Genomic DNA, 18,455 nt, shown 5'->3' on the forward strand with positions numbered 1-18,455 from the left:
ACAGGGTGGACCAAAAGTCACCAGGGGGTTTCAGTGTTTAATCATTCCATTTTTTTAAAAAATACAATATAGTGTCATATGCATTATATCTAGGGGGGAAAGTGATATTAAGCGTGAAACAGCAATTTTCAGACGTTTACCGACTCTGGAGGATGTGACAAATAATTGCCCATAAGAGAAGCAATTGTTTTCTAATTTAAAACCGAACACTTGCAAAAGTTGCCCCTGAGCTTTATTGGTAGTCATTGCAAGGTGTTTTGGAAGGTGTTTTGGAACTCAAAACGCCATGTCGGTTGGAATGAGTGGGATTCCCAGGTCAATCACCCCCAACTTCTGCGTGTATGTAGAGGTTGCCATGTTGGGTCTGTGTGCCAGGTTTGGTACAGATCTGTTGTCGGCTGGGTTTAGTGCACTCTGGATAAGGGTGAATCAAGGTCAATGCCCACGAACTACAGCATTATGTTCAGTAGGTCATGGGGGTTCTCTGTGCCAAGTTTGGTCCTGGTCCATTGTCGGTGAAAGTCAGTTTATCTTGATGCAAGTGAACTATAACTCCTGTCAATCAAGGTCAATATTCCCCAAACTTCTTCAGTATTTTCTGTTGGTCATGAGGAGTCTGTATGCTAAGTTTTGTCCAGGTCTGTCATTTGTGTGGGTCTCAGTGGTCTGTTGAAGATGGAGCTGAATCGGGTGAAGGTGCTGCAAATCCCATCGTTCGTGGTCCCTCCTCCTCCTATCGGTACCAAGACGTGAAGTGGGTAATGGGGTGTTTGTCTGCCAAATATGGTCCAGGTCTGTCATTTGTGGTGGTTGCAGTGGTCTGATTCGGGTGAAGGTACTGCAAATCGCAGTGGTCTGTGGGAAGTGAATGAAAGTACTGCATATCCCAACATCCGTGGTTTTCTCTCCCCTAATCCATTATTAAAATACGCACGTGTTGGTATGTCATGTTGTGTCAAAATTTCATGCTGATCGACTGACTAGTTTTCGAGTTCTGTGTGCACAAACATACGCAGGCTGTAATTTTATATATAAACGACGGCTTTGGGACTTTTGGGCCAGCTTGTTTTCGAAAGGCAGGAATGCGAAAAAATATATACAGTAGAGTCTCACTTATCCAAGACTCGCTTATCCAAGGTTCTGGGTTATCCAAGGCATTTTTGTAGTCAATGTTTTCAATATATCATGATATTTAGGTGCTAAATTCGTAAATACAGTAATTACAACATAACATTACTGCGTATTGAACTACTTTTTCTGTCAAATTGGTTTTATAACATGATGTTTTGGTACTTAATTTGTAAAATCATAACCTAATTTGATGTTTAATAGGCTTTTCCTTAATCCCTTTTTATTATCCAAGATATTCATTTATCCAAGATTCTTCCGGCCTTGGATAAGTGAGACTCTACTGTATCTGAAAGGGAGAAAGGAGAAGAAATATATCTGAAAGGCTGGAAGGTCAAGAAATATATCTGAAAGGCAGGAAGGTGAACAAATAGATCCGAAAGGCAAGAAATTGACAAACCTGCCCAAGACTTGTTCCACTCACTTTGGGGTCTTCCATAGGATGAAGCAACCTTCTCTCTGTAATCGCCACCATCTTTTTCTGTTTCCGCTTCATTTGTCTATAGCTTTTGTTCCAAACTCTTTTCTGTCTGAAATTATACAGCTTTCGGCAAGAAAATAAACTACATCTTTTCTCTCCCGTGTGAATGTGCAAGAGGGAAAGAAACTGAGTCAAGATAACTCGCTTCAGAGTGGCGAAAGGGCACTCCAGATGCCTTTAATTGACGGGAGAAAATAGAAAGCAGGCCCCCTCTCATTCTTTCTCACACATATTTTTCTACCTCCTCTTCACCCTTTCGTAGCATCAGTTTTCTTTGATTGAAGTCTACCTCTTCAAATGCAGCCTTAAGTCTAGAAAGGTTTACGCCACTAGAAATAATAAGGTTTATGCCACTAGGAATGCTACCACAGGATCAGCTGTGGCTTTGAATTCTGTCCTCTTGGAAATGTGTGTACATGTGTCTGTAAACAAATACAACTCCCCAAACACACCTATAACCCAGGCAGTCAAGGCCATTGGTGTATTGAGGTTCAAGGGATTGTAGTAAAAGGAAAAACGAACTTTTTCAAGTTGTGAAGAAGAGATGTTGAGGCTTTCCTCCAAGAAAAGGAGCGCTGACAGGAAATCACCCTTGCTCTCTGCCTCCGGCAAGACTTTGCCTTTGTTTTCTCTCGCTTCTTGTGTCTCAGCTGAGAGAAAACCAGGGCCCCTTCTACACTGCCATACAAAATCCAAGTTATCTGCTTTGAACTGGATTATACGTCAGTATAGACTCATATAATCCATTTCAAAGCAGATAATGTGGATTATATGGCAGTGTAGAAGGCGTCTTGGGATTATCTGCCTGGCGCCTTTCTCCTAAGTGCAGGCAGCACCCATTGCCTCTTCTTGGGGTGGGATGAAAGCTGTTATTTAACTGCCATGGCTCAGTGCTGTAGAATCATGGCAGTTGTGATTTTACAAGTTTTTATGAGCCCTGGGTGGTGCAGCGGGTTAAACCGCTGATCTGCCGATCTTGCTGACCGAAAGGTTGACAGTTCAAATCCAGGGAGCGGGGTGAGCTCCTGCTGTTCACTCCAGCTTCTGCCAACCTAGCAGTTCGAAAATATGGCAATGTGAGTAGATTAATAGGTTTTGCTCTGGCAGAAAGGTAACGGTGCTCCATGAAGTCATGCCGACAACATTACTTTGGAGGAGTCTATGGACAATGCTGGCTCTTTGGCTTAGAAATGGAAATGAGCACCAACCCCCAGAGTCAGACACGACTAGACGTAACATCAGGAGAAAATCTTTACCTTTACCTTACTCTACACTATTTTATGATGGCAAGCCCTGTTTTGCAAAAACAATGTTGAATCCAATTCCCTGATATTTATTAATGGCAAAGATTGGAATAATAATACTTTATTTTTCTATCCGGCCTCCCCGCAGGGACTCGGGGCGGCTAACAGGAGGCCAAGCCCAAAGAACAAACAATAAACAAAATAAAGTACATATATAGACAACATTTTCAAACAGAAAAGATAAATACACTAAAACCATAATAATGCAATATAGTACAATAATAAAACAATAACATAATAAAATGATGAAATGCAAAGACCACCATTTAATGGCAAAGTGAATAAAACGGGAGGGCGGTCTAGACAAAGGTGCAAAGATATATATTATTATATCATTAGGGAGCGTAAATGAACAAAGTGCTGAAATATTCTCTAAGAGATCTGGAGTGGGGTAGGTAAAGGTAAAGGTTTCCCTTGACGTTAGGTCCAGTCGTGACCGACTCTGGGGGTTGGTGCTCATCTCCATTTCTAAGCCAAAGAGCCGGAGTTGTCCGTAGACACCTCCAAGGTCATGTGGCCGGCATGACTGCATGGAGCGCCGTTACCTTCCCGCCGGAGCAAAACCTATTGATCTACTCACATCTGGCATGTTTTCGAACTGCTAGGTTGGCAGAAGCTGGAGCTAACAGCGGGCGCTCACTCCGCTCCTGGGATTTGAACCTGGGACCTTTCAGTCTGCAAGTTCAGCAGCTCAGTGCTTTAACACACTTCGCCACCGGGGCTCCTTGGAGTGGGGTTATGTCCAAAAAGGAGCAGAATTTCGTTTAGGTGAGGTTTGGCGTGGTAACTGATTATTCAAAGGCGCACTAGAAGAGCCAGATTTTTAACTCTTTCCTAGAGGCTGACAGGGTGAGTGCTTGCCCAATCTTCCTGGGAAGGAGATTCCAAAGTTGGGGGGGCCACTACAGAAAAGGCCCTCTCCCTCATCCCAACAAGCCGCACATGTGTTGTAGGTGGAAATGAGAAAAGGGCCTCCCCAGATGATCGGAGATCGTGCAGGTTCATAGGGGGAAACACGGCTGTGAAGGTAGGCGGGTCCCAAACCATTCAGGGCTTTGTAGGTGATAACATGCAAATTGAATTGGGACCAGAAAATGATCGGCAGCCAATGGAGCTCCTTAAACCGGGCGGTTGACCGCTCCCTGTAATTTGCTCCAGTTAGCAGTCTGGCTGCCGATCGTTGGACCGTTGTAGTTTCCAGGCCGTCTTCAAGGGCAGCTCCATCTAGAGAGCATTGCAATAGTCCAATCTAGAGGTAACTAAGGCATGGACCACTGTGGCCAGGTCAAACTTCTTCTAAAGACGAGAATCAAGATGCTTCTCCATTGGGTTTGACATCTGATCCTGGTAATATGGAAGCAGCCGCAGGCTTGATGGTTCTTCGACAGAGTTTGGACAAGTTACATTTTTGATGATAAGTTCCAGAATCCTCAGAAGAGTCTGAGACCTGTCATAAAAAAGTAACTCTGCTCCTGAAGTGTTAACTTGTGCAAATATCAAGTACTTATGAGAGAACAAAGCCCACCCACTTGTTATGATTATCTTCTTTTCCTTTCACAAGTAAGAGCTGCTTCCCAAACTTCATCCACATCTCGCAGAAACTCTCCTTACCTCATCTGGCCAAGTAAAGTTCACCGAGGAATATTTTTTATTAAGCGTTTTCCAATACAATAAAAAAATCAGATATACAGATATGGATAAACAAAACAGAAAAGATAACAAAGAAAGAAAAATTTGTTGTTGTTTATTCGTTTTATATCTTCTGACTCTTCATGACCTCATGGACCAGCCCACGGCAGAGCTCCCTGTTGGCTGTCACAGCCTCCAGTTCCTTCAAGGTCAAGCCAGTCACTTCAAGGACACTATCCATCCATCTTGCCCTTGGTCAACCCCTCTTCCTTTTTCCTTCCATTTTTCCCAGCATCACTATCTTCTCCATGCTTTCCTATCTTCTCATGATGTGGCCAAAGTACTTCATCTTTGCCTCTAATATCCTTTCCTCCAGTGAGCAGTCGGGCATTATTTCTTGGAGGATGGACTGGTTGGATCTTCTTGTGGTCCAAGGCACTCTCAGGATTTTCCTCCAACACCACAGTTCAAAAGCGTCGATCCTCCTTCGCTCAGCCTTCTTTATGGTCCAGCTCTCGCATCCATAGGTTACTATGGGGAATACAATTGCTTTAACTATGTGGACCTTCGTTGCCAGTGTGATGTCTCTGCTCTTCACTATTTTATCAAGGTTGGCCATTGCTCTCCTCCCAAAGAGTAAACATCTTCTGATTTCCTGGCTGCAGTCTGCATCTGCAGTGATCTTTGTGCCTAGAAATACAAAGTCTGTCACTGCCCCCATATTTTCTCCCTCTGTTTGCCAGTTACCAATCAGTCTGCTTGCCATAATCTTAGTTTTCTTGATGTTTAATTGCAACCAGTTTTTGCACTTTCTTCTTTCACCTTGGTTATAAAACTCCTCAGATCCTTCTCACTTTCAGCCATCAAAATGGTATCATCTGCATATCTGATTGTTAATATTTCTTCCAGCAATTTTAAGTCAAAGAACAATGATAAATAGTAAAAAAAAAAGAATGTATATTTGACTTCCAACTTTCCTAGCAATGAATATATGCATAATTATATAAAATAATGTCTCTGATTATGACTACCATTCATATACTTCTACTGCTTTACCAAATCTAATGATCAAAATCAACATTTAAATTTGAATTTTAATTTACCATATTATTATTCTTTCTTTGAAAAATGAATTACCTGATCAACGTTATTGATTTGTCCAGGTCTGTCAATTTCAGCAACCAGTTCTCAATCGTTGGTGTTGCTGTACTTTCCCACTTCTGTATATACTGTCATCTTGCTGCAGTGATCATGTCTCATAACATTTTTTCCATACTTCTTCCCCATTTGATTATCCATCAGGCCCACCTATTGATCTACTCGCATTTGCATGTTTTCAAACTGCTAGATTGGCAGGAGCTGGGGCTAACAGCAGGCGCTCATTCTGCTCCCAGGATTTGAACCTGGGACCTTTCAGTCCGCAAGTTCAGCAGCTCAGTGCTTTAACACACTGTGCCACCAGGGCCCCCTAAATAGATATATAGACAAATAATAAATAGATGATCTTACCATATTGATATATCCTACTCTGGAAGTCATCTCTACCAGCTGAATCCCTTCAGCCTTTTTAAAAATAATCATGCTGGCCTCTAAATTGTGGTTAAATGGCCCTTTTCACCATGTATATCAACTCCTAGTGTATACTTAACTCATCTGTTTACATTAGTTCCACAGTAAGTGCTTTCTACTAGTAATGCAGAGTCAACACAGCAAAGGGACAGTGTCAATTTGTACTCTGGCTAACACCTTGGCAGTTTCTAAACAAACTTCAGCTCACCTTAATTATCTCTAGCTTAGTATAGAAGAATAATGAATTCAACTTCAACCACATACTGATCTGTCCTTGCCACTCCAGCAAAACCCTTCTTCTAAATAGTGGGTCAACAAAGCTGATTCAGAGTTCAAATGGAAGCTAAATGACACAGATTTCTGCAATATGAAACATGTTTGTGAACATGCTTAGTTGCTCTCCATTTTCGTCAATGTGAAGATTGAATCACACCCAAAAGTCCAAAATATTGCCTATCACAGACACTATCTTTCCCAGATTTCTACTGGCATCCTTCTGAATAGCATTTCCAAACCCAAGTACTTCAGATGCTTTGTACTTCAATATTTGCTCAAGGCACAATGGTCAGTGGGCAGGAATGCTGACAGTTGTGCTGTAAAGGCCTTTTACATAAGCAAAAAAATTGTACTCAGTCACCTTGTATTAGCTGCTATCCTGACATACAGCATTTGAGATTATTCGTATCCCAACTGGCTCTTTCGCCCACCCAATACATATTGGATGTCTTTGGCCTTCAACTCCCAGAAACTCTAACAGCTGGTAAACTGGCTGGGACTTCTAGGAGTTGTGGACCAAAAACATCTGGGGATCCCAGGTTGAGAACCACTGTTCGAGAGGATTCTGAATTGCACTGCACAGGTGTGCATTCACAGAGAGCACAAAGTGCTTTTTATCACACATTCTGGTCAAACATACCCATGAATTACAGTTTTTTTTTTTCCTCCCATGGCCATTCCCAACAGGTGACTTTGCATTGGAGTTGGAAGTAGCCCATATTGGATGGTGGGAGATAATCATGTAATCATTTCTGCCAGGAAGTGAGTTCAGTTTCAGTTGAATTTTAAATTATTTATCTTTTTTTTTAAATGTGTATACAGATGCTCACAAATCAGTATATTAACATACATATACATAACAGACTAGCTAAAAAGACTTTTTCTACTCAGATATTTATATCTTGAGTTACATCTATGTGTTTCTGAAATCAATTCCAACTTGCATCATGTGAAAAGTCTGTTTTATGTTATCATAGTGTTTTTAGCAAGGTGTTTGTTATCTATGGTCGGAGACAAGATATAATATGCTCTGTGCCCTAACTTTAGTATCAGAATGGTTTAGTTTTATGAAAAATTCAGTGTTTTTCTCTCCACCCCAATTCGTCTATATATTCAATAATACATGATAAAAATATATTGGCCATCTAGCAAACCATACAAGGAAAGGGTATGGAATGGAAATGTGTGTCATTTGTTACTTGGAAAATAGAGAAAATGTAGGTGAGAAGGCCCATTAATGAAATAAAATCTGAAACTGTTTCATTCTCTAGGAAAGAACAAATGTTGCCAATGATTTTAAATGATTTAATGAATTTGTGCTATCGTCATCTTCTGTTATTAACTGACTTCTACTTATGGCGACACTATAAACAAGACACTTGCTATGTACTGGATTTCTTCAATTCTGAGACACACTTTTTTCCTATATAAAAAACTCTAAAAATGGGGTGTGTCTTGGAATCGCAGTTGTATCTTACGGATTTTTGTTGGTGGTGGCAGTATTGAAATTAGGATGTGTCTTACAATATATGATGTTTGGGAATGGAAGAAATGCGATACATATGTCTGATTACTCTTAAATATTTTGATTGTATTACTGGTAAAATACATTTTGTCCCTATTTTATTTTTTAGGTAGAACTAACATTTGTAGAGTTTGAAACTTTAAACCCTGGGAATGCTTTCTTGACACCTCCAGATGCAATGTCAGTACTTAACTTGAGGAAAACAAGACCAAATTCTTTCCTCCATTAGGGAAGAACTTGTGCACCTGCTCTGGGAATGGAGAAGAGGCTTCTAATGCTACGTTCCAGGTCTCTGCTTTAGTACACATGAGTTTTAGGCGACCACAGCTGTCTGTTAAAGGGAGAAAGATTGACAAGTCTCTCTGGGAAAGCCTTGGCTTCGGGGTCTTGAAAAGTGATTTTAATGAGGGTCAGCAGAAATAGGAACTATGGTTGGGAAGAGAATCAACTGTAAAGTTGAGAGCCATTTGAAACCCTGGATTTATATAGCATTGGCCACTTGCCCTCATACCTAATTCCAGATTTAGTCTCGGTTACCAGCCTGAAGTTAGTGTAGCTAATTACATTATACAGTACAACACCCATACCCGTGGGACCAGTAACTGGGGTTTCACTTACCTGCATTCAGCAATATATGCCATCTCCAGGAGTTTTCTAGGTCCTCCAAGTGATTCTATGATATGTTCCTGCCAGATGTTATCACAAAGTTGTGCTGGAAGACCTAGGAAATGCCTAGAGGACATGTCTCTTAAGGTTCTCCAGTTTTAGGTTCTCCAGTGTGACCCTGTGGGTCGGTCTAGTTCAATAGGGTTCACTGTTATCCAGTTTCTTGTTCCTACGACAAATTTTGGAATATATTACCCAGTGACCCTTGTGTTGGCAGGACTGCTGACTGAAAGGTCAGCGGATTGAATCTGGGAGTGGGGTGAGCTCCCATCTGTCAGCTCCAGCTTCCCATGCAGGGACATGAGAGAAGCCTCTCACAGGATGGTAAAACATCTAACATCTGGGTGTCCTCTGGGCAACGTACTTGCAGATGGCCAATTCTCTCACACTAGAAGTGACTTGCAGTTATTCAAGTCACTCCTGACAACCAAATCGATATGGGGATCATACTGTGTTGCAAAAGTTTGTCTAGTGTACTACGCATGGCTTGCAAGCCCTGCTTGACCTTGTGACACATTTTGTCTGAAACTGCCAGCTCTCCATGTTTCTGTGTTGTTCCACATAAAATAAAGCTTAAACCTGTTATCAGTACATATCAAATCAAACCAAGTTTCAGATTGCATGTTGTTCCTCCCGCCCTGCGCATCCCACTTTATATGCTATACTGTACCATATTTCATGCTCCAATTAAGCAGATAAATCTATAATGCCACTTTTGATCTATGCCTGTTGGTGTAGGCCTGGTTTTTTTGCCTACAACTCCCAGAAATCCCAGCGAGTTTATCAGCTATTAGGATTTCTGGGTGTTGAAGGCCAAAACATCTGAGGACCCCAGGTTGAGAACCACTGGTTTACAATATCCTGCATGCACTATCCTGCTGTCAGTTTGATTGGATATAAACGTCGAAAGAAACTCCCATTATCTGCTGTTTCCTGCCTTTGGCAAGCGAAAGTGCAGAAAGGCTTTACATGCATCCATTGTTACCAATTACAGCGGGAAGACCATTTGCTGATGAATGGAAATATTTTTTTCCCAACAACTAGAAACCTTTAACAAATCCCAGATTCTTCCCATTTAATTGTTGTAATGATGGAAAACATGACATATCGAAAGGAATTTTTAGTTTAAGGTCAAACCGAAATGTTTTAAAATTAGTATCCCTTTTAAGGATGTAGATGAGGATGTAATCTGCAAAGCGCCACAATTCATAAGAGCATCATTTAGACCAGGGCTTCTTAAGCTTTTTCACTTGCAACTTCTTTTAGCCTGAGAAATTTTTACATGACCCCTGGCATCTAAAATAGGTATAAAATCAAAGATTTATTGATAATAAATCTGCATTTGCAAGACATACTGAACAGGCTAATTTTGCTTTTTATGAAGTAAAGCTAAGGCATCTTCTGCAGAGTTCACTGTAAACACTGCACAACAGATTCATATCAATGTCTAAAACAGCCACTAGCTGATGTTCAGATTTGTTTTATTGTTGCCAATTTTTCTGGTACACTAACATTGAACTAAGTGGACCCCATTTGTGGCTGGGACCCACAGTTTAAGAAGCAGTGATTTCGACAATAAAAAGTGCTTTCAAACTCTAATTTTATATTTGTTTTTCTATTATGTTAATTGTTAATTATCTTTTCTACACTTTCCCTTTTCTGGTCATTTTTCATTTTGTATGATTCTACTACAGTAAGTGTCAATTTTAGTAGTATTTCGTGTTCACGCATCAAAGAAAAAATCCATAAAGTTTATATTTGTCTATGTGCAAAATGTATTTATCAATGCAGAAAGAAGTGATTAACTACTCATCAACTTAATTCCATGTACAAATAAGTTGGAGAAAAATCCCAACTCTTGCTTGGCTGATATTGAAGGGGGAGCTGGGGGTTGGGGGTGGACGCAGCATGTAACTCTCTATAACAGTCTATTCTACAAATGCATTTTAAATTAGGTCATTAATTTTAGTCTCAATCACTTATCTTCAAGTGTTTCCCTAGAGCTCTTTTTATAAGACTTTTATTTTTCTAATGAATGTTTTTCATTGCAGTTTTTCACAGTATTCATCTGTGTATATAAGTTTAAAAAAAATAAAAATAAAACCACAATTTACTTAGCTAAATTAGGAAACTCTACTTTTTAAAGCAGTAGAGCCAAATACACATCACAAAAACAAACCCAGAACTAAAAGTATTTGCCTCATGGAAATAGGGTTTTTTATGCTTACTCCTTATAAATTCAGTCTATATAATTAAATATTAACATACAAAAGCAGAAGAATCTTGTGGTTCAGCTGTCAATTAATTATACTAGAGTTAATAAATATATAGGTTTGTGGCTTTCCCCCCAGAGCTATACATCTTAGTTCTTCAGGTTTTGTTTTTTTATTATTTCTTTACCTGTTGTGGTTTTGCCTGCTTCTCATTTTGGCTTCTGCCTTCCCAAAGGAATATCAAAGCATCAACCCCCCCCCCCCTCACTTATTTTGGAAGTAAGCCCTGCCATCAAACACACACATCTCTTTGTTTTAAAACCCATGCAAAAGTCACAAATGGGTTGCCATGTCAAATGAAAGGAAGGGGTTGCTACTTGCTATCACCTGAAAAGCTAAATTTTATGCACAAACTCACAAATGTCACAGGTCAGGTGACAAGACATGAGGCTGTATGGTTGTTTATTAAGACGAATGGGGATTGTTGGAGCAGACAGTACTGGACAATCACTGGTTGCATTTGTTAGTAGTAGCTCAACAAAAAACAATGGGGGTTTTTCAGGAAAAAAAAACTTTACTGAGAAATTAATTGGGTCTTGGATTGACAATATTCATAAAATTAAACATATAAGGATTAAAGAAACCCAAAGGAAAATAATATCCAAATGGTACAGAACCCCACTCCAAGTAGCACACATAATGGGAAACACTTCAAATAAGTGTTGGCACAACTGTGGGGAAATGGGTACATTTTCCTACATGTGGTGGGACTGTAGAAAAATTCGGAACTTTTATAGAAAAATAATGGAAGAAATAATAGGGAAAGAATTAATATGGGACAAAGCTAGATACATGTCTCTCACAGTAAAGGTAAAGGAAGATAACAATAATTGGACAGAGATTCTAAAATATATGACAGCCACAATACAAGCCACGATAGCCCGAGGATGAAGGGACGATACAAAATGGGATGTAGAAACCTGGTGGGCTTATATATCAGAATATATAATTAACGACTTCATCATTCAAAAGAAAAAAATATATACAAATAGCCGAAAAGAATCAAGACTGGTTAAGGAAATGGACTGTGCTAATCGACAAAATAGATGGAGATGAACGATACAGCACCCTGAACCAGGTGTTCCACACGATTAAACTGATGTATTGACAATATTTTGAATGGCTGTTCCAGGGGGGTGGGGGGTATGGGGGGAGGGCGGGGGTGGAGGGTGATACATTTCTAAGGACTGTTTAAAATGTCATTTAAGGAATAGTTACCTTTGGAACAATGTATACTGAAATAAGTTATGTATGGCAAAAATAGTTAATTGTTGTGATGTATCAAAAATAAAATATTAAAAAATAAAAACAAAAAACAAAGTTGGTTTTCCATTCTATTCAGTGTCCAGGTATGCAAGTTAACATCAAAGTGGTGGTTTTACTTGAAGGTAAAACCATGAGATCTAGAAGTGAGAAAATAATTCAATCCAGCTAATTCTCGATTGTGTGGACTATTTAGAGACTCTAGTTAATTGAGGGAGAAAGAAGGCAATGTATTATGAGAGGATGACTCTTCAATCAACACAGTAGCCAGCCACCATAATCAAGATCTGCCATCTTCCATTCAGGTGGGGTATTCAGTGAAAATTTTCTAAACTTGCAGGATTTTGTCTATCTCAGTCCAGCACAAACTGTCTCTTGCTATTTGAGTGATTATGAACTGTGATTGAAGACAATCTGTTAAAAAGTCGAGCAGTTAAAAAATTTCTTCCAGGCCCAGATGGTGCAAGAACCTGAAATTGGCCCCAAGCTCCACTGAAGACGGTCTTTCAAATGCCAGGGAATGTGTCAACCAAATTCTTGATGGAAGTGATGAAAACTACCAGAAGAAGGAAGTTTTGCTTCTTAAACTCTGTATGTCAGAGTAAGGCGGCTGAAAAATGCATGTAATGGCTTTATGGGCTAATCAAACACCTGGAATGTTTGGAACTATAGTGCAACGGATTTCTGAGCATATCGAATGCACAAAAGGATGCTTTTCCAGCAGTTAAAAGTTAATGTTACACTGCTTTTGTGTTTGAAAAGATAATCCATATAGTGAGCTGGAAGGACGTCATTTTATTCTTTTCTGAAAATAAATTATTACTCTTTGCCTCTGTCCCCAAGGTAGTTTACAAAACCCATAAATATTTGCCAACAACCAAAATACAAACACAGCGTCAATCAAAGCAGTGGGTGAAATGAGCAGCTTACACATCTCCTCAAAAATCACAGCACAAAGTGAACAGTGCACTTTGCTAGGAAGTACAAGGAATATTTCATTACTGCAGCTTATTCTTCATGAGCTGTTCCAAATTCTCTTCTCATATCCTGCCACTTCACTATTAATTTCAAACTATGACATTGCAGAAAACGAGAAGATCATTTTGACCAGGCAGTTCTGGGAGTAATAGAAGGAAATATGGAATATGTGAACAATAAATTCTTCTATTTCTACCATGTTTTGGCCTAAGTAGGCATTTACCCATTACAGAAAAGATGCAATGTTTTGCAGATGTTAATTTTCACCCTAGTGGTGTAGTTAACCTCTTTCTTGCAACATAACATTTGTAAAATAGTCTGGGATTTCTCTATTTTGCCACTGTTTATGAATCTAGTTTTTAAATCCTCTTTTTCTTTACTGTATCTTTTTACTTTTAGTAAATGTAAATATAATTTTGCATCATATATTTTGAATATATTTGACTATAAGCAATGAAAGTTTTAGACGACCAGATACAGGAAAAGCTCAAACCAAATTATGCTAGAGAACCAAGGTATAATAAAGACTTCTCTGTATGTACCTTCAAGTTATCTGTCAACGTATGCTGACCTCATGAATACCATAGGAGTTTTTGAGACATGGAATACTCAAAGGTGGTTTTGGCAGTACTTTCTTCTGAAATATAGCCTACAGAACCTGGCAACCATTGCTGGTCTCCCATCCATGTACAAACCTGGGATAACCCTGCTTAGTTTCTGAGATTAGAGATGATCTGGTACCTTCAGGGTATTTAGGCACTCGGACAGGAACCAAGCTTCTATTTTTGTATCCGACTGCACAAGCCTCTAAAACACAATGTTGCACTGTTACTACTGTGGTGGGTTAATAGCAAGAGTGGCTTAAATGATGAATGATTACTGTTCCTACTGTAGAAAACGCACTGCAAAGTATGTCACCAAATAAAGAAACTTTGCTTTAACTAAATGAGGAAAACAAAGGCCACAAACCAACAGCTAAGTGTGTTTGAGTTCACTGAAAATCAAATAATCTTAAGTACACCTAACACTATGGGATGGTGGTCACAGTCATTATGCAAGATAAATATTTAGGTGGTTAAACAAATACCATAGGAATTCTAATCTGAAGCCAGACAAGCACATTTAGTAATCTAGTCATGAACCAGACCTTATCTTCTGCTTCTTAACAAACTGAAGTCATTTACAAAGTGGTCCTGTATAGGACATGCTTCACCAAAAATTAAGGATACATCAAATATGTTACTGTAGCAATGATCTATTTGTGTCTGGTTTCAGACTGAGGCAACTTGATCTTACAACTCAATGTGACTAACAAAAATTGACTCACACGTTAACATAGCAGATATTAGTAGAAGAGAGTTAACTAATCAGTCTTGATGCCCACTGGAGTATCTTTCTAGTGGACTATCATAATAGGCACTTGCATAACTAAGAGCAAAATAATAAAATGATAAAATATTGTGAAGTAAAGAAAAGGAAACATGGGTTTATGATATAAAAGAGTGCCTTTCTCTAACTAGGAATGAAACCAAAACAGAATGTTACTTTACCTTCCCATTTCGGGGGGGGGGGGGGGGGGGAAGAGAGAGAGAGAGAGAGAGAGAGAGAGAGAGAGAGAGAGAGCGAGAGAGAGAGAGAGAGCGAGCCTCTTTTGGGTAAAAAAAAATCCTAAGAATAAAGGTTAAAACATGGTGGAATGGGTGCAGAGAAACATACTAAGGAAAAGAAATGAAATTGGGGCATACTGTAAAGCCCCCCGGGCTTTGAAACCAGCCTTTGGAGAACACATTTTCCCCACTCCTGCTCTAAACTGGTAAGTGCCTTGATGCTGCCACGTTAACTAGACAATGAATAACACAAAATAGAAAAGTCATCAGCAAGTAATACAGTGTAGTGTTTATTATATGTAATGGAAGGTACACTTGAATTTCAAAAATTTAAAACATATAAAAAGTGGCTAAAGGGCTAACATTTTATCAACATTTGAATAATGGATAAGAATGTTTATTATACAACAGGGGTAGAATGTAGTGTTAATGCCAATGGGGCACCATGGAAATTAGTCTTTAAAAAATTTCACTATGTAGGTTTTATACAAACAAAACCACTCTCTGCTATTCAAAACTGTATGGATAAGATTGTTTAAAGACAAGCAGCCCTGTTTCATTTTTAATAATAGTTAGCATTAGAGTAATTAATATTGGCAAGTATTCGAAAAAGAAAGTAAAAATGCTGTAGTTCACAGAAATGCACATCCAAGTTTGTTTCCGATAAGAACGATAGGTACAGATTGTAACTCTCCCTATATGAAATAATTTACACACAGATGAGAACTAGGAACACTAAAATAATCACTAAATAGAGTTCTCCATGTAGATAAACAAGCCATTATGATACCTGCATGATTGGATATGAAAAAATAGTTGTAGTGTTTCTCTTTTCTTTTTAAAACATAATCAAGATTCTAAAATAAAAGGGAAAAATTTCAGCAAATGTGCAACCTAAAGTCAGCCAAGCTTATAGTAGTAGTACAACCATATTAAGAAACCACTGGTCAGAAATACAACTGCATTGGAAAAAGTTTATAATCCACAAAACTCTTTTGCCAGGCCATAAAGTAAAACAGCTCCACAGTTTACAAGTAAAACTGAGGCAACATAGATGCGTGCTTAATTTATTTCCAGCTAAGTAGATATTCAGGCAGAGGAAGTGACACTTTGTTTGTACACAGCATGGTAGGCGTTTCGTAGCAAGACGTAAGGGAAGCAAGACTCCAGAAGGTCCATGGTCAGGAATGGAGACTCCTGCACAATCTAAGGTGGCAGAAGAGATCAAATCAGAACCCACAGAAGGGAACTCACAACAGTCAATGAAATTCATTTATCTTTCTGCTGCGCACTCATTTCTCAAGAGAAAGCAGCACCAAGAGGGGATAAAATCATGGCACCATTTTCTTCCCAAAGCACATTTTTAATAAAATTTAAAAATACCAATATTCCAACAATAGCGGTCTATTGAGGCAAGCGTTAGAAAAGAACAGACAGCAGAATAGTGACAACTATTTAATAAAGGAAAGCATTAAGAGTTACTCATGCATTATGATTTCCATTCTTGTAATTTAATGACTGTAATGTAATGCTACACATTTATTTCCTTGCTCTTGCCAATGCTCACCCCATTTCACAGATGGGTCGATCTATTCCACCTTTGCCTATTATTATCTCAAAAACTAGCATCTGTAGCAATTCTGTATTTTCTCAGGCTGCCATATTATTGTTATTTAGGTAAGATGCAGCTCCATAAACACACACATACAAAGGAATGCAATGTAAACATTAAATACTGTCAACTCTCTGAAATGCACCCTTCAACCCCATGCTGCTAGGAAGATACCACAGATACACAACACTGGCCAACACGTTTTGGTGCCTCAAATCATAGCTGTTTCTGAGTGTATTTGACCTGCTGTCACTAAAAATGGCACCAGTTTTTCCCCCTACCAGCTCTAGTTTGCTCTAGATGCAAAACATATGACACACACCGGTCACCATCTACTTTCTCATAAATCATGATAACCATATCTAAGAAACTAGAGCTGATGTGGTCTATCCAATGCAATTTTCTGAATCTGTGCCCTCAAATAACCCAGGAACAGGCCTAGAAACCTGTTGGGCTGTGTAATTTCTCTGATCTGTCTCTTCATGCTACAACTTAGATACCCTTGACAGAATACCCAAGGTATTCTTCACCTGTGAAAAATCTTTTAGAAACAATAACTGAGGCAAGCTCTTACCATGTCTAGAAGTAGGTAAACAGATTCTCTGTTCCTTGTAGTGGTTTTGTCTGTCTCCTGGCCAATTTTCAGTAGACTGGAGGATGCGAGCTAGATGAGATACAAATACATACAACAAGTAAGTAAGTTTGTTACTGCTTTAAAGCTATCATTTTAAACTTCATTCTCATTTCATGATACATACAAATCTGATATAAAATGTCACCTATGTAAGTGATAATTTGCGGCATGCTGTAATTATAAAGTGCATGGGACAGATGAATTGCAGAGCACTTCATCTGAATAATGGAATCCCTGGATCGGGCCACACTGCAAAACAGGCAGCAAAAATATTGAAACTGAAATTCAGGTGTGCTTACGATACTGCTCAAATCCTTTCAAATCACAGTTGAAGTCATTACGAAAGAAAGAAAACCACAGTGACGTTATCTGGCTTGAAAACAAAAACAAAAGCTGTACATCTGAATCACAGCACAGCTGAAAGCCTCACTAACTGACTTCTGGAGAATGTTAATCCGACGTAAAACTTGTACATACAGCCAAAAATTCTTTGAGACGGTCTTCAATGCTTCCCTTGTGAATGGTAAATAAAGCTGCAGCAATCTGGTTGATTGCTTTGGCCAAGCAGTGGATATTGTTGCAGTGACCTAAACAAAAACACATTTTGTGTTATTACTCTCGCTTCCTTCACACTTCAAACATTTTCGCTGAGTTATCATTTGTACAACACAGTATAATGCTTAGCTAAGGTTTAATTTTCAAATATGCTATAGGAATTTTTTGATATTCTCAGTTTAAAAAGTAGTATGAAAAGACTTAAGCATGTAGTACGCCGGAACACTTTTTTCCCCCATAGCCAGAATTATTATTATTTTCTAAATTTATCAGCTCCAAAGTTTTGAGCAGCTCTATTCCATTGAGTGTAAAGAAAATACTGCTAGCATTTAAGAAGTTTTGAGAAGGAGTGGGTGATATGATACATAAACTAACACCAATCTACAGAAGAATTCTGAATACATCTAATACAAATACCTAGAAGAACTAATTTCAATATTGCTTCCAGATAGTACTCAGCATTGTTTCCCAAACCTCTTATAAATGACTCTACTCAAGTTTAACATTTGCCAATCAATAGGACATTTATGTGGAAGGGCAGAATACATTCTTGGGAACGATCCCTAGAACCCAAAAATGGCAGAGGTGAGAGATTTTCATTTCAACTTTCAAGGCAACCATTGTGAGATATAAAATTGACTTAGTATTCAACACCAAAATGGACCAAACACCAATGCCATAAAATGAAAGCAAATAAATAAATATTCTAGATGAACATTTAATAGCGTTTTTCCCAGAACAAATCTTCACACCAGTTTAATTTCTCTGAGTATTACCTTCAATAGCAGGACTGTACTGAGACATCACATTACTGGCCAAAGTTGGTAAGGAGACGGCCACAAAGACCATCAGAAGGCAGGCAATTTTATATTCTTCCTCTGGACTAATGTTTTCTAAAAAATAAATATAGACTTAAGAAGATCATTTGTAACACAGTGGGAGACAGAATGGAAAA

The 18,455-nt window shown here is 38.8% G+C and overlaps 1 protein-coding gene across 4 annotated transcripts in view; it reads right to left on the minus strand.

The window, feature by feature from the left end:
- Positions 1-14,976: 14,976 nt before the first annotated feature.
- nckap1 (NCK associated protein 1) overlaps positions 14,977-18,455 on the minus strand; it is a 78,630-nt gene continuing 75,151 nt past the window's right edge. For all 4 annotated transcript variants that reach the window (XM_008115485.3, XM_003223910.4, XM_008115484.3 and 1 more), the window contains 4 exons: positions 18,277-18,393; positions 17,423-17,532; positions 16,886-16,975; positions 14,977-15,905 (listed from right to left, as the gene is read on the minus strand). In XM_008115485.3, coding sequence (XP_008113692.1) covers positions 15,789-15,905; positions 16,886-16,975; positions 17,423-17,532; positions 18,277-18,393 — 434 coding nt within the window. In that variant the 3' untranslated portion in view covers positions 14,977-15,788. The remainder of the gene's footprint in view (positions 15,906-16,885; positions 16,976-17,422; positions 17,533-18,276; positions 18,394-18,455) is intronic.

This window comes from Anolis carolinensis, chromosome 1 (genome assembly GCF_035594765.1).
Source record: "Anolis carolinensis isolate JA03-04 chromosome 1, rAnoCar3.1.pri, whole genome shotgun sequence".
Classification (NCBI taxonomy): Eukaryota; Metazoa; Chordata; class Lepidosauria; order Squamata; family Dactyloidae; genus Anolis; species Anolis carolinensis.